The sequence below is a fragment of the Carassius auratus genome, unplaced genomic scaffold (genome assembly GCF_003368295.1).
Source record: "Carassius auratus strain Wakin unplaced genomic scaffold, ASM336829v1 scaf_tig00214575, whole genome shotgun sequence".
Classification (NCBI taxonomy): domain Eukaryota; kingdom Metazoa; phylum Chordata; class Actinopteri; order Cypriniformes; family Cyprinidae; genus Carassius; species Carassius auratus.
In genome coordinates, this window is record NW_020527719.1 from 1,557,069 (window position 1) to 1,573,266 (window position 16,198).

Here is a 16,198-nt window from a genome sequence, read left to right on the forward strand (position 1 = left end):
AAACAAAAGGGTGAGTAGATGTAAATTTTCACATTTGGGTGAACTATCTCTTTAAGGGTCTCTGCCCAATGCCCAAATGACAACACAATGGCACACAAGCAGAGCGAATGGTCTGAATGGCTGTGGTCTCTGGCAGGCGTTCTCCATCAGCAGTGACTGCGATCTGAAGGTGAACCGGGTCAGGGATGTACACGATGATTTGTTTAGCCAGAGCACCGTTGAGAACCATCTGTCCTGTAATTCAGGTGAGCATCTGCTGAGCTGCAGATGGCAGGAAAAGTGCAGGAGGGGAGGACGGTGCCTGCTCTCAAACAGGTTCAGTTTGTCCTGAGCCAGAACCAGAGGATCGGGGCAACTGCGCAGACCCCGTTGTAACTGTCCTTTAAAGATATTCTTTGTGCACTGAGATGCCAAAGCTTGCCATGCACAGCATTTTATTAGCCTGTTTTTGGCAGAAGTCTTGGAAACTTACAAAGTTTCAAGTAAAAGAAAAATGTCTTGTGCAGAAGTACTTTATGATTTGGCCAAAACCAGGAACTCCATCTGCTTTAGTATTGAATTAACTGCAAAAATGTTCACCATTTGCTTTTAATTGTATTTCAAAGTTACTTAAATTGATTTTGGCCAATTAAATTGATCAGTATTAGCAGGACATAGTTTAATTAAAAGATGCAGCAACATCTGCTTTCCCATCTATCTACCTAATGTCTTTCCATCCATTCTTCTTTCTTTCTTTGTCAATCTGCATGTCTGTTGACCGTAATGTCTGTCCTTCCATCCACTATTTCTTTATTTTAATACTTTGTAAACTCTTTGTACAAAACAAACATGTATTCAACTAACTTTGCTTCTCTACTTAAACATTAACCTGAATATAACCTGAATTTTCTTGAAATCAACTAATTTTAATTCTTCTTCCTTACTGCAATGAAATTCCAAAAGGTGCTCAGTCCTAAAATACAGATAAATTATCTGATTTCCTAGGCCTCATTTGGTTGTTCTATACTGTTATTACAGATATGCATTGCTATTTTTTTTTTTTTGTTATTTTAAGAAAGCTTTTATCAGATTTAGGAGAACATTTAGGAGAGGCAATACATGCACAAGTCATCACAAAGCATCCTTTGCCTGACATCCACCTGTTGATGTACTGAGCAATAGATGTAGACATTTAGGAGTTAAGTTAATACTAGATTTGAGCAGCAATCCTGGTTCTGGTTTATTTTGTGATGGGATCACTTGGGACAGAGGTTAATGCTGAGTGCAAATGGTGTCCTGACTACATGTGCATGAGATGATAGGATGTCTAACACAGGGTGAGTTCACTAACCTCTGGTGCCGCTCATGTTTTTTAATGTGAGGGTTTTCCTTCACTTCTCTCTTTTAAGCAGGTCTTCATGCCTCAGCCGTCCTCCTGTTGCACGCCTGGAGCAGCTAATTATCTGAATAAACACCATCAGATCTCTCTCTCTGCTTCTCCTCCCTTCCCTCTGTAGACAGCACTCTGTAGGGGCCGCATCTTCACAAGCAGCTCGACAGATTGAGCTGATTACAAGCCTCCTGCTGTAGTGACACTCACCCTGTTTGACCCATGAGCCCAGATGAACTTCTTCGTACATTAGCTTTCTTGATACCCATTTAATTGTATAGTACAACTATCAGACCAGCAGACTTCTAAACCTCGAACTTAACCACACGAGTCCTGGACTGTTCATCGGTGTGGCTGATGATGCTGTCAGACTATTTTTTAAAGCAGATTAAATCTATCTATCAGATTAAGTCTAATGTTCACAGTTTTCCTAGTTTTTTTTTTTTCAAATATATATTTGTAGTGCAGTTATTAATATAATAATAATCATTTTGCAATTATAATATCTCTTATTTTATTTTATTTTGGGGATTTTGTATATTTGGATTTATTAATAATAATAGTAATAATAATGATCCTAAATAATAATAATTGTTATCATCATCATTATTATTATCATTGTTGTATAGCCGTATTGATGTATAATCACAAAAACCCTACAAACAAGAACAACAAACATTTTTTTTTTTTTTTATCCAATTTAAATTCCAATAACAATTTTTATGAGAAAAGAAAATGTTTTTCCCCAAATCATGCAGTCCTGTATATTTGTACTTTCACTAATAAATATTTTTCTTCTCTGCATTTGTCCATATATTGGTTATTTTGGTTTGCCAAGAAGCATCTAAATATTTGTTTGTTATTTTTATCCAAATGTGTCATTGATTTTCCTGGATCCCTCTTTATTTTCTCTGACGTGGTCATCAGTTTGTTGCTGGTTTTCTGGTCAGCATGTCAGGTTAGCTTGAGGCAGAGTCTATTCCTCTGCGTTGAAAGGTGGTGTGTTGTTAGCACAAACCTGTTAAGCGTGGCTGATGCTATTACACAAGGCTGTGTGCTGGCAATTACTTTAATGAGAACAGGTACTGTTGTGCGTGTGTGATTACTTCTGCGTGGAGGCAAGGTGAAGACTAACCTACTGACCTTCTGACTCAACACATGCTATTGGACTTACATTAAAGCAGTGGCCGTATCTAGGTACCAGAATATCATAGAGCCACCATATAGGCAATGCATGAGAAATCAAAACCCTCATCGTCTTCAAAATACACTAAAATATTTTACTTTCGAAAATGAATAAAAAATTTAAGGTCACATTTTGTTCATATTTTGTTTTCCAGACCAGTGCACAGTAACAAGATCATACCTGTTCCTGCACAAATTTTGGTTCTTCAGCACCATCTACTATTTTGGCAACTGGGCTTTCCTTGTGGTAATGTATTTATTTTTTTTTTACATGAAATAGCTTGTTATAATTAGTGAAGGAAATTGCATGGATGACACATGAAAATGTAACAATAATTAATATTATTCTGTAGCCCTATAATAAGTCTTTTGTTGTGTTGCAGGTCTTCCTTATTGGTTTGGTTGTTTCATGCTGTAAAGGGAAGAAATCTGTAATCGAAGGGGAAGTTGATGCAGACGATTCAGATGTCAGTGATGATGAATATGTGCATTAACTTTGTACTAAAAGTCCTGTTTTTACTTGGTTTGGTTGTTAGTCAGAGCTGGAATGAAAAACAATTAAAATAGTTCTTCATCTTCATGCAGCACATATTTCGTTCTTCATTCAGAGAGAGAAATATTGCTGTTCTGTAAGATTCAATTGAATATGTTATGATGCCAAGTAGGTTCTGTGTCACTAGGCATTTTCATGTTAAACTGATAGTAGTAGTCTGATATGCTAACCTGTCTTTACTACTGACCCTTACTTCTAATGAAGGGTGTGTATGTGTGTCATTTTGCATTGCACTCTAAAATAAATCAACAACAAAAATTGTTAAATTTAGTTAGAAATAAGTTTAAAAGATTCAAATATTTTTTGTTAATACGAATAAAAGGCTCAAGATCCTTCTGCTGATTTATTTATTGAGTGTTTTTTTTTTAAGCTGTGCATATCTGTAATTTGTGTTTCTGAAGTGTGTTACTTTAATCTCTGAGCTTGAATTGCTATCATACTGCTTGTGGACACCAGTTGATTTATTTCACATAAGTTTACATTTTGGAATTATTTGACTGAACTTGCACTTTTCTAGAGATGATGATTAAGATTGTGTAAAAAATGTATTTATCATACAGTATTGGCCTGTTTTGTGGTTTCCTGAAATTAACATTTATTATGCAAGATGCTTCTGTTATAATGCAGTTTTGTGTCATTAATAAAGCCTACAACAGTATCTCTGGTTTTAAAATGGATCCAGTTGCTTTTTTATATTATAGTTTTTTTTTTTCAATTATATCATTATATCAGTTTTTATCATTAGATCATTCAGATGGTTAATTAATGTTAAATAAAAATATGTAGATTTACAAATCGGAATCATTTCTTTTGCCAGGAAAAAAACATCTTAATTCCATGTCCCTTTTATATATAATGGCATTATTTCTGTAGAACAGTTTTGACAGACTGAATTGACCTAGTGGTCATTCAAAAGGTTGTATGATTGTGCTTAAATGTATGTAGAATAAAGCATACAATAAAATACGTTTTCCCCCTCAACAGAATGAGACATTCAGCAAATACTTTTGTTAAGCATTTCAGTTCGATGTGTAGACCTGGTACAAAATAATGATTCGATTTAAATCTAACTTTGCACTTTTACAATACTGAGGAAGCTTAAGCGACAAAAAGTGAAAAACATCAGGATTTAAAGTTTGCTATAAAGGCACAAGAGCAGCTCACAATGATTCCAGATAATTAAGGAATGATTCGTTTGAACCGGTTCTCCACATCCTACTGAACGGTTAAAGCAGTCGAATGACTAATCAATGATAATTCGAATCGAAATAAGCCCCGAGCTAATGATGTCTGCTGCTCTGCAAGAAAGCGCTCAAACCAGTTTGCTAATCAGAATTAACAATACCTTAAAATCTAAAATCTGGCATTTTTCCTCGGATTTGTTTATTATTAGGTTCTGATGATTTTATTAAAACGAATCATTCATAAGAATTGGATTCACAAGAGTCGAATTCTCACAATAACACACAGAATCGTTTATTTATGATCCGGTTCAAACGAACCGAATGATTAAAACAAATTTTTTTTTTTTTTTTTTGAGTTCATTCGCTAGCTAAACTTTGGTTCTCCAGCGACGATAGACATAACATCATTCACCTCCACTGAAGACCCCTAAAATCCCACATTCTAAATAAGGTAAGAAATACTTGGATATGTACATTATTTAATTATTTTCTATTTAATTATTCCAGTATTCAGCCTGCTTAGCATTGTTTGCTAAGAAGGTTTGACGTCATAATAATCGTTTCCCAGACAGCACACATACGTTGTGCCGATGTCGAGCCGACCTACAAAATTCCATCGGGACGATATCGCTCAGGGAGCGTTTGCTAATAGGCAAGATGTCTCGGCGACGTCGGCCTATGATCGGAAATGCTCTCCGGCCGATGCTGGGACGATACATCCCGGCCGCTCTGCGTGGACGCGGTTCACCGGCGTTTTGCTCATCGTTACGGACCACCCGCGGCTACCGCCGCTGGTTTATAATAAAACAATACACACCACTCTCAAGAACAGACGCAACTTTATTAATATTTTCATTTATTTCATATTACATGTACAAATACAATAACATTTACCAGATGCTTTGATCAAAAGTGGATAATTCGGGATTATTTGTAGTCTTTTGAACATTAACCATGATTTTACTACAGCTTTTGCAGTAAAACCATAGTAAAAACAAAAATAACCATTACTACAGTACTTGCATGGTTAAATGTTGTATGAGTATAGCACCTTTTGACAATACTTATTTCAAAGTAGGTTTACAGGAAATGCATGTTTCAAGGTTACAGTTTAAAAAGCCAGAGATGACTGAGACTCACTGGGAAGACCATCTAGTTCATAATAAAAAGTCATGTGTTCAGTGCTGTCAGCATCGCATGCCAAGAACTTTTTAAAAAGTTACATAAACACAAAATAAAACCAGGTAAACAATAATTAAGGGTAACACTTTAGAATAAGGTTCCATTAGTTAATGTTAGTTAACTACTTTGGTTAACATGAACTAAGCAAGAACAATCCTTCTACATCATTTATAAGTCTTAGTTCATGTTAATTTCAACATTTACTAATGCATTATTTAAATCAAAAGTTGTGCTTGTTAACATTAGTTAATGCACTGTGAATTACCATGAACTAACAATGAATAACTGTATTTTCATTAACTAACATTAACGAAGGTGAATAAATACAGTAATAAATGTATTATTCATTGTTTGTTCATGTTAATTTATACATTAACTAACATTAACTAATGGAACCTTATTCTAAAGTGTTTCCTAATTGAGCAATTCAAATGTTTTAAATTGCATGATAAAAGTTCAAAAATATTTTCTGATAAAATCTTACTAAACAAGTCTCTAGTTTTGTATTCAGTTAACATTAACATTATCTTTCAACATTTTTAAAGTGATGCTTACACATAAAAGGGGACATGTAGGTCCACATAACTCAGAGAGTAAATATTGTTCATTTACAGATATAAGAGACGTTACAATAAAGCAGTTTGAAAATCATCAAATTTACCCTTATAGGCAAAATAAGGATAATATTTGTTTTGTGTGTCCAATGTTTTGTGTGTTCATCTACAGTTGTCGTCTGTAGTCTTTGTGAGCGTTGGTGTCATCTGAAGTCTTCAAAAGTGAGTTTGGATTCAGTCTGGAGCTGCTGTAATCTCTAGAAACCTTGGGATTGACATCCTGAGATAGAGACAGGAAATAAAAAGGAGAAAGTTTAGAATAGCTGCTGCTGTTCATATTATTTCAGACAAAATATTATTTATTTAATCACATATAACTGGAGTGCATGGTTATTAGATGTGTTGTGTGAATACTAAACTATGTATTTTAATTTAATTTAAACAACAACAAAAAAAAAGTGTGTCCGAGCCCCAAATATTATTTGGAAGGCTATTTTCAAAGTAAAATACCAATAGGTTTTGCTTCCTTTAGTGGACTTTGATAAATTCTTTGTATTATAATTTAGTGACCTCACTACAGGCCATGCACCATAGATGCTGCTGCCTTAATTTGAGCTTATTTTGCTATATATATTTGATTTAATCACAAGTAGGTTTAATAAACACACATCCACTTCCAATTCACCAATCAATAAACAAAAATCGACACACTGCCACTAATGCTCTCAAAAATCAGTTTATTGATGAAGTGTTTCATGTGATCCCTGTAAATGTAATATTTGTGGAACAGGCATCTATTTAGAATGGAATACACATTTCAGTAGTTGGAACAGCATATTTGTAATTTATAATTTATACTACCGTTAAAAGTTTGGTTTTTTTTTTTTACATCGATTTTTTTTTTTTACATCTTGGAGAAAAATCTCTTCTGCTCACCAAGGCTGCCTTTATTTGATCAAAAGCAAGTAAAAAAACTGTAATATTGTGAAATATTACAATTTAACACAACAGTTTCTACGTGAATATATTGTGAAATGTAATTTATTTCTGTGATCTAAGCTAATTTTTATTACTCCAGTCTTCAGTGTCACATGATCCTTCAGAAATCATTCTGATTTGCTGCTCAATAAACATTTTCAATTATTATCACTGTCTTATCAATTATCAAAAGTTAAAACAGACATTTCTGTTTCAAACACTGTACTGTTTTTAAACTTTATTCACCAAAGAATCCTGAAAAAATGAAGGAACACAGCTGTTTTCAACACTGATAATAGTCAGAAATGTTTCTTCAGAAGCAAATCAGAATATAAGAATGATTTCTGAAGATCATGTGACACTGAAGACTGGAGTAATGATGCTGAATACAGCTTTACCATCACAGGAATAAATGACTTCTCTAAATATATTCAAATAGAAAACTATTATTTTAAATTGTAGTGAACTGTATTCATTTCATATATTAAACTGTGGTTGCCATAAAAGACTTTCAAAAACACAAAAAAAACATACCTTCCCAAACTTATGATACAGCTGTGCATGTTCAAGATTGTACTTACTAGTCCTGGAGTTTATAGCATCTTGGAGATGTTGTCTGACAGCAGCGGTGGGCCGTCAGGGTGAGCAGGGCTCTGCTGGCCCTATAAAAAACAAAATTGTGTGAAAAATGCTTTTACAGACTATTTAGTTATCATTTACATTTGTGTAATGTTCACACATTGCTTGTGATTAGTTTAGTTGAGGTTGACCTGGAATATCCTACATTACAAAAAGTCTATGGCCAGCACTACAGATTGTGTTACCCTTTTGATGAAAGAAGTCACATCTGATTTGTTACAAGCATTAGTGACAGAATCATCAACCAATCAAATTTTGACATTCAATGACAGCACGCCCTCTATAAATCGGTATTGGCCAGTGTGGTCCAAACTAGCTATCAGTATTGGAAAAATCCACTATCGGTTGATCTCTAGTTGATAATAATGTAGTTGATAATACAAGACCAAATCAATACCGGTGGCTACTGGTGATACACTGAGGTCTAATGAAGCGAAATGATCGGTATTTAGGAGAAAATGAACACTACTTACAACAGTATTACCTTTAATCCATAGCCTGGGCAACCAGCTGTCAGCACCCTCACAACTGTCTATAGAAACTGTCTATAGAACGTGACTTCTCCGCATGACAACAGATGCACGGGCGAGATACTGGAGCTGATGATGCTGTTTGCCGGCGCAGCATCGTGATGTCTATCAGCCATCGGCGATGGACGATGGCATCGTCAATCAGGCCAACCCTAACCAGGATGACATAATTAAACAATTGTACACAACTGTTGTACACAGTTTTTATAATTTATTAGCTAAACAAATGCACAGCTTCCACCAATAAAAAAAATATTTCAAGCAAGAGTACAGCACCAACTGCTGTTACCCGGATGAGCCTGTGTTAGTACATTTTACAGGTTTTTATCCAGGGATAACATGCATCGGAATGTCGCAACTGACCAATCAGAATCAAGTACCCACAGAGCCATGTAATAAAAGTAATTAGCTAATGGTAAACTAATAATTTACAAAACATGACTATGTGTTCATAGATGATTAATAAGTGATGTTAAAATTTTTAACGATGTTCTGTAGATTAAGTTATAAATAACTTACAAAGCTTTCTGCACCCACAATCTAAAGTGTAAACTACTCATCAGTTGTAAATGTAAACTTTCCGGTTACAGGTTGGTTGATTTTGTGTGTGTTGGTGTGTGTGTGTGTGTGTATATATATGTGTATATATATATATATATAAGATTGCTTATGAAAGATGTGTAAATCATAGCATATTACTTAATCATTAGTGAATGTATATTCATGTCACTTGTAAATTATTTATAACTTAATCTACAGAACATAGATAAAAATATTAACATCATTTATTTCTATGAACACAGTCATGTTTTGTAAATAATTAGTTAATCATAATCTAATTACTTGTAAATGACTTTTAAAATGAATTTACAAAAAGTACACAAATTATTAGTATATCACTTATTAGGCGCTTATGAATGTTTTGTAAATGATTAGTTCATCATTAACTACTCACTTAAAAGTGACTTACAACTGAACTTTATTATAAATTGTTACCAAAAAGTCACCCACACCTTGGAAGACCTGAGGGAAAGTAAATTAACAGCAAATTTTCATTTTGGGGTGAACTATCCCTTTAACCCACACTAATCTAGCCTACTGCTGAAGTTGTTGATCAGCCCCGTCATTGTTGTTGAGAGCCTGTGTGGGGCATAATATGTGCATTAAGGGGCGGTCACACTGCACTTTTCGTTCCACTGACTTCCATTCATACGCATGCGAATGCGTCAGACCGGAAACCCAGGCTCATGCGAAAATTTTCGCATTTCGCTGCGTTCGAAAGTTCAAGTTTGGTGAACTTTGACCTGCGAATTCGCATCACGTGAAGTCGTGGGACCAGTAGATGATCGATACGTCACTGCGTGAGCTCTCTGTACAGAAATTAAAAAATAAAGTGCTAATTTTAGCCGTAGCGCAGCATCCTATTTTATATAATACATATTTAAAAGATAATTTAAAAAGAAGCTGCATGGTTCGCAGTGTCAATGGAAACAGGAACAGATGGCACTTTTGAACGAGGACACGTTCTATATTTTTTATTGTTTAGTGTGTATATTTATAGAGAGAGAGAGAGAGAGAGTGCAATATAATAAGACGCTTTCGACACCATCGCTAAGGACACAGTAAAAGCACAGATTAACCCATGTTGGGATAAGGGGAAACCGTTATGGTCTTGTCGTCTTGTTCCCGCCCATATTCGCAGTGGCGTCCGAAATAATTTTGCACGTTCAAAGGCTAGTGTGACCGCACCTTTACACATACGGCTGCGTTAGCTGTAACAGAGATGTGTAAGATGTGTACAGGTATCTAACAGTTGTTTACTGAAGGCCCTGACTGAAACCCCACGGTACTCACTGTCTGACAGCAGGTTCACTCAGACTCTGATCGTCATCACTGAAGAGTTTAGGAACAAAACAAGCAATCTGACACCGAGTCAACAATATTTACTCTGCAGTTCCAGGTTCATTAGAAGGAAACAAGCTAGAGTAGAGGTGAAATGGGGATAAAAGACAGAATAATATATAACAATTATAATAATATGTAATATACATATTCTACTACTAAAAATATAATCTTAAAATAACACAATCTATATTTTTAGTTTTAGGTTGAGTGTGACTTACGTTATGAAGTCAGGGACTTCTTAAAATTGGTGAAATGTATTCTGAAAAAGGCATATTAATGTATTTCATGAGCTTCAGTTCACCTGTATTTCTAAGTCAGTATCTCCCTTCATAAATGTTGAAATCTTGGAGCTTCACTTCTGTTCTGTAGAGTTTCTTTCTGTCCTCCTGTAATCACAGAACAATTTGTATTAATATCTGTTTATCATGAAATATCAAAACTCATGTGAACTTGATTTCAGACGATTACACTCTCACTGTAAGTGACGTCATCGATTCAGTAAATCAGCCTTTTCCAATAACATACTGACAAATCACCAGCAAAACATTCAAAGTGTCATCAAAATATCTCATACACGCACTAAGATTTGATTAAAAGCCCAGAGTTTCATCAACAAGAGCTCAATCTATAGAGTTAGCCTACCTGAAAACTGCTAAAATGCTAACGGACTTTTCCGAAGAAACTAAACCGTTTCTATAAAATAAATTTAATTGAAACATGTCAATAACAAGCAAGAAACATGTCAGGAACATTTGTATGTAATATTTGTGTGACTTTAGCGACTAAACTTACCTAAAACAGTGTAAACTGCAGCTAGAGACGGAGATTACTGTTTGCCAGTAATGGTTTTTGTGTTGACGCCCCGTTTCCATGGCAACTCTGCTCCCCGATCGCGCAGGACTCAACGCGCATACAGCATTCACACAAACAAACATCTAGAGTTAAAACATTACATTTATAATGTACAGTCTCGTTCAATAATCATTCAATAATTAATTTAAAAATCATTTTGTTTTAATCAAATCGAAGATTTGATTAAAAGCCCAGAGTTTCATCAACAAGAGCTCAGTCTATAGAGTTAGCCTACCTAAAAACTGCTAAAATGATAACGGACTTTTCCGAAGACACTAAACCGTTTCTATAAAATAAATTTAATTGAAACATATCAATAACAAGTAAGAAACGCGTCAGGAACATTTGTATGTAATATTTGTGTGATTTTAGACACTACACTTACCCAAAACAGTGTAAACTGCAGCAAGAGACGGAGATTACTGCTTGCCAGTAACGGTTTTTGTGTTGACGCCCCGTTTCCATGGCAACTCTGCTCCCCGCTCGCGCAGGACTCACCGCACACACAGCATTCACACAAACAAACATCTAGAGTTAAAGCATTACATTTATAATGTACAGTCTCTTTCAATAATAAATTTAAAAATCATTTTGTAGTTCAGAAGCAACAGCAACAATAGTTCACCATATTATTTCACCGGATTATTTCTGGAAGCCTGTAAAAGAGTGAAAAATACGGTGAAAAAGCAGTCAGGACTTCTCTTTAATAATCCGCTTTTACATTTTCCCTCCGAGAAACTTCTGAAAACGCATTAAGGCGTTAACATTAATGTTAAAAAATCGCTACCGTGACCGTTGGCTCAAAAAGTTAACGGTAACATTATTTGAAAATGAGCCAGACTCTTCAGCTGCCCATAGACTGTATAAACGCAGTACCTTTTCAGTGTCACAGAATTAACAAAGTAGTATTTTTTGTCTAATTGAGCTGAAGTGAAATCGTAACGTTACCTCAGAGCCACAGATGTCGCTGGGATTATCCTCTTCTCTCTCTCTGGGTGGCTAAAAGAGACGAATACTGGGCACGCGCACACAGATAAGCGCAGCATCGGCCCGCGGTCGTGAACCAACTCAGGGCCGACGACTGATGAGCTGGAGAACAGAGCACTGACCAAATGATATCGGCCTCCGCCAGGCCGATGTTTTATAGATGTTTTAGGTATAGAGGCCGACGTTTCGATATTGGGCCGACATCGGCCAGACGTACATGTGCTGTCTGGGTTGTATAGCTGACGTCGAGAAGAGATATAAAGTAGAGTTTTTGTGTTGAATCTTACTTTGTTTACGCATTGAATTGGATTTAACTCCTCTCTGTTCTGTGATAAGATTGTTTGTTTTTATTTCGAGCTGAATGGATGCAAATGCAAACAACTGTGTAAAAGTGTTTGTAGATCAGCTGTGTTTACCCTCACTGACGTTCTCACAGTTAGGAATATAAGATTTTCTCGTTCAGACTGAAGCAAAGCAGACTGTGCTGTTCAGAGTCGACAGTGCTCATACTGAGAACTGCTTGAGTTTGCGATTGGGACTGTGTTTGTGTGCTTATCATGTTCTCACCTGGAACAGATGTTCATATGATTCATGGCCCACGAAGACACACCAGCCAGACTCTCCTAACAGATGGTGCAGTCTTTGGAAATAAAACAACTAATTTTCTTGAGCATGCTTATATAATCGACCAAAAAAGAGGGCTTGGTGACAGCACAGTTTGAAGCTAACTGGCAGCGCTTACAGCCATATTTATTAATACTTTTTGTTTGCCAACATAAACGACATTATCAGGATGAATATTTGGGGTGGAGAATCCCCTCAGTGATCTCTCTTGAACTTGTGACATGCTGTAATGAGGGGGGACTCGAATATTGGCAAACTATTATTCCAACAATTGCAATCCTCAATAAACTTCTCTTTTCCTGGCTAAATGCACATTCACACCAAGTATGATAACGATAAAGATAAAAAGAAGAAGAATAGTAGATTCCACATCACAACTAATGATAACTGCACAGAAACAGTGTTGTTGGAATCTCTTTTATATTGTTGGATTCCAGCTGATGAATGATAAAAGGATTGACAGCCAATCAGAATCCATTCAACTTTAAAGAGCTCCAGCATTTAAAGTGGTAGACAACAAACCTGCTGCACATGCTTAGAATGAACAGGGCTATCGTTCACTGGTGTGGAGGCTAACAAAGTTACTGTAATAGTTATTTTATAGTAATTGTTCTTGGTAGGAACAGGCTTTTAAAGTTCCACTTTTTTTTTTCAGAATAACTTCTTATTCCTGTTACACTGAATGATTTCTGATAAACTGTATTTTCGGGACAAAAGTCCCCTGGTTATTTAAATACTTTTAAAAAGCAATAAGACATAGTCCTTTTAATATAACACAATACAACACTTGGAAAATGCCAAGATAACAAATATACAGTATATATCTTTTTTAATTTGCCATTTTATGTGTTAATTTAAAGATGTATTGCAAAAATCTAAGTCCATTACACTGAATGGCAATTTCATACTTTTTAACAATATTTTCTCCATATTTTGACTTTTTATTCTGTCAAAAGTTATTTGAAATGTAACAGTAGATGATTTATTGCATTTAAGATGTTTTTTTTTAATGTATTTAAAAGGACATTTTAAATGTGTAAATGTAATTTCATGCAGACACCAAAATGGTGACGTCTCATATATATATATATATATATATATATATATATATATATACACACACACACACACACACACACACACACACACACACACACATACATACATATTACAATATACAAATATATATTACAAAATATCAAATAAAATTTTTTAACATTTAACCTTAATTGTCACAATTTTATCATGCACTCAAATAGAAAACAGTTCTTTTAAATTGGATAACATTTCACAATATTACAGTTTTTACAGTATTTTAATAAAATAAATGCAACGCTAGTGAGCATTCAAAACGTAATTACTTATTGGCAGGTGAGAGCATATATATATATATATATATATATTAGGGGTGTAACGGTTCACAAAATTCACGGTTCGGTTCGATACGATACACTGATGTCACGGTTCGGTTCGGTTCGGTTCGATACGTTTTAGATACAGCAAAATGTAAAAACATCTCAACTTTTCAGAATGCCGCAAGCGCACCGCGGGTCATGTGACAAGAACCAACCAATCAGCTTCATCCTTTCCCGTAACAACGTTGAGAGCTCAGCCAAGTTGAAGGAACAGCTGATCATAGTTGTATATGGATTGCAATTTTGAAATAAATTCAGTAGCAGAGCTACTGCAAGCGATTTTTAGAGCTGCAAATCCATTTATCCTTCGCTGAAATTTCCGCGTCTCATGGAGAGAGCACGTCATTGTTGCTTAGCAAAGACAGACGCCTCATGAGCGCTTCTGCCCGAGCGCTTTGGAAAGGAGGAGAAAGACGCGCTTAGCGTTTTCCATGCGTTTTTAGGCGCGATATGTGAACGGCCCCTAAGGCGCTCGCTCACTCAGCACGCGCTGAAGGCTCGTTGCAAAATGTCTAATGCATTTAACAGACCAGAAATATAAGATCCTAAAATAACCAACAGGTCTGGTGTTTGGGTTGGATTCCCTGTAAGCTATAGTGTCTAAATGCTGCAGGGATAGTTTGCTGCGTGCATGTTTCTCCTTTTTTTCGTCTTTTCCCAGATAGTACTGACGCATATATCCCAGATATTCCCGCTGGTTTTTTTTTTTTTTTTTTTTTTTGTAATCCCGCTGGTGTACCCTGTCATGTTACAGATGCGACATACCGTTGTTTTTTTATCCACCACTCTCTTGCCATCACCATTATAGCTTAAAGGGAATCCAAAGTGCACCCAAACACCAGACCTGTTGGTTATTGGAGGATCTTCTCATTTCTAGTCTGTTAAACGCATTGGCTATTTTGCAACGAGCCTTCAGCGTGTACTGAGTGAGCGAGCGCCTGCTGAGTAGCCTAACATAAACATATAAGATGGTGTTTTTTTCTTCTTCGGGAGTGTCAGGGGCGTTGCCTGTCACGTTGTTTGGGTTATTGGGCTACCTTGTTGAACGCATATCATTATATTTCTTTCTCTCTCTCTTTTTTTTTTTTTCAAATATAATTAATTACTCCAACGAACCGTTCGGTATACATAATGCGTACCGCGTACCGAACCGAAAGCGTCGTACCGAACGGTTCAATACGAATACGCGTATCGTTACACCCCTAATATATATATATATATATATATATATATATATATATATATATATATATATATATATATTTATATATGCAAGATGTTAATTATAAACTATAATAAAAATAATAAAATAAGATGGATCATAATAAATTGCATGTGTTGTTGTTTTTTTTTTTTTGTACTTTTATGAGTAGTTTATGGCCAGTTTGTTAATTATAATCTTAAGATAATTAACATTGCTTAATTGCCTTTTAAACAATTCTCTACAGTCTACAGGTTGTATTGATCAGCAAAATATATCAGTTGCCAGCACTCTTTTAACTGATAAGTTGTCAACTTTATTTATGATATAATATTAGAGGAAGAGAGAGGAGTTATATCTCTTTTTTTTTAAAAATCTTGAAATGGTATTTCTTCTATTATAAAAAAAATGATGTTAAAGCCACATTCGCTTTGAATCACACTTTCAAAATGCAGTAATGGATAAGACGGGCATCTTTTTTATCCATTCTCTTCATTCATCTTTACTCTTCTTCTCAAAGGCAGAAACAAAGCTGTTTCTCATGCACAGGGGTGTTTTAGACCCAAGATATAAGGCAGTCTGCTGGGTCAAGGGGATTTTCCAAACAATTCTTTAAAAGCAGTTCTGCAGCCTCTGACTGATTTACTGTTGAAAGTGATTCACGGCGAGTGTGCTGTTAGATTGAAGGTAAAGTTCACTGGAGAGACCGTTTGCCTTGCGTTCATACAGAGTGGCTGTATAAAGCAAAATTGATTTGATGAGATTGAATTACATAATTAAAAATGAAATTCATTCATTTTGTTCAACTGGAGACATCACACTTTGTTTGTGGTCTTGCTCTTTGTATATAAACATTCAAGATAACTTAAAAGAATGTGGTGCTTAAAATTTTCCTATTGAGTTACTTTTTACAGTCTACCAAAATTGTACGCCCATCATTTTGTGTCAGGAACAGATGGGGCAGTTAGGAGGATATACTTTGCCACTGAAAGAGCATCAGATGATGGTTCTTTTGACAGACATCAGAAGGCATCACTGTC

General features: G+C 35.4%; 1 protein-coding gene and 1 long non-coding RNA gene across 5 annotated transcripts in view; one reads left to right on the forward strand and one right to left on the reverse strand.

Annotated features, from left to right (window-relative positions):
• LOC113092362 (probable lysosomal cobalamin transporter) overlaps nucleotides 1-3,765 on the forward strand; it is an 84,454-nt gene extending 80,689 nt beyond the window's left edge. The window contains exons 15-16 of the mRNA XM_026257944.1: nucleotides 2,710-2,801; nucleotides 2,938-3,765. Of these exons, the coding sequence (XP_026113729.1) occupies nucleotides 2,710-2,801; nucleotides 2,938-3,048 (203 nt within the window). The 3' untranslated portion in view covers nucleotides 3,049-3,765. The remainder of the gene's footprint in view (nucleotides 1-2,709; nucleotides 2,802-2,937) is intronic.
• Nucleotides 3,766-6,066: 2,301 nt separating this feature from the next.
• On the reverse strand, nucleotides 6,067-12,130 carry LOC113092394 (uncharacterized). Of its 4 annotated transcripts, XR_003287555.1 has the most exons (10): nucleotides 11,880-12,130; nucleotides 11,557-11,587; nucleotides 11,317-11,459; nucleotides 11,167-11,217; nucleotides 10,872-11,014; nucleotides 10,381-10,465; nucleotides 10,029-10,154; nucleotides 8,118-8,326; nucleotides 7,587-7,667; nucleotides 6,067-6,307 (listed from the first exon to the last, which is right to left on the reverse strand). It is a non-coding gene; the product is annotated as an uncharacterized LOC113092394 (long non-coding RNA). The 4 variants fall into 4 exon arrangements; XR_003287556.1 differs by having other exon boundaries at nucleotides 10,029-10,096; nucleotides 11,557-12,129; XR_003287558.1 differs by lacking the exons at nucleotides 10,872-11,014; nucleotides 11,167-11,217 and having other exon boundaries at nucleotides 11,317-11,424; nucleotides 11,557-12,127.
• Nucleotides 12,131-16,198: the final 4,068 nt, after the last annotated feature.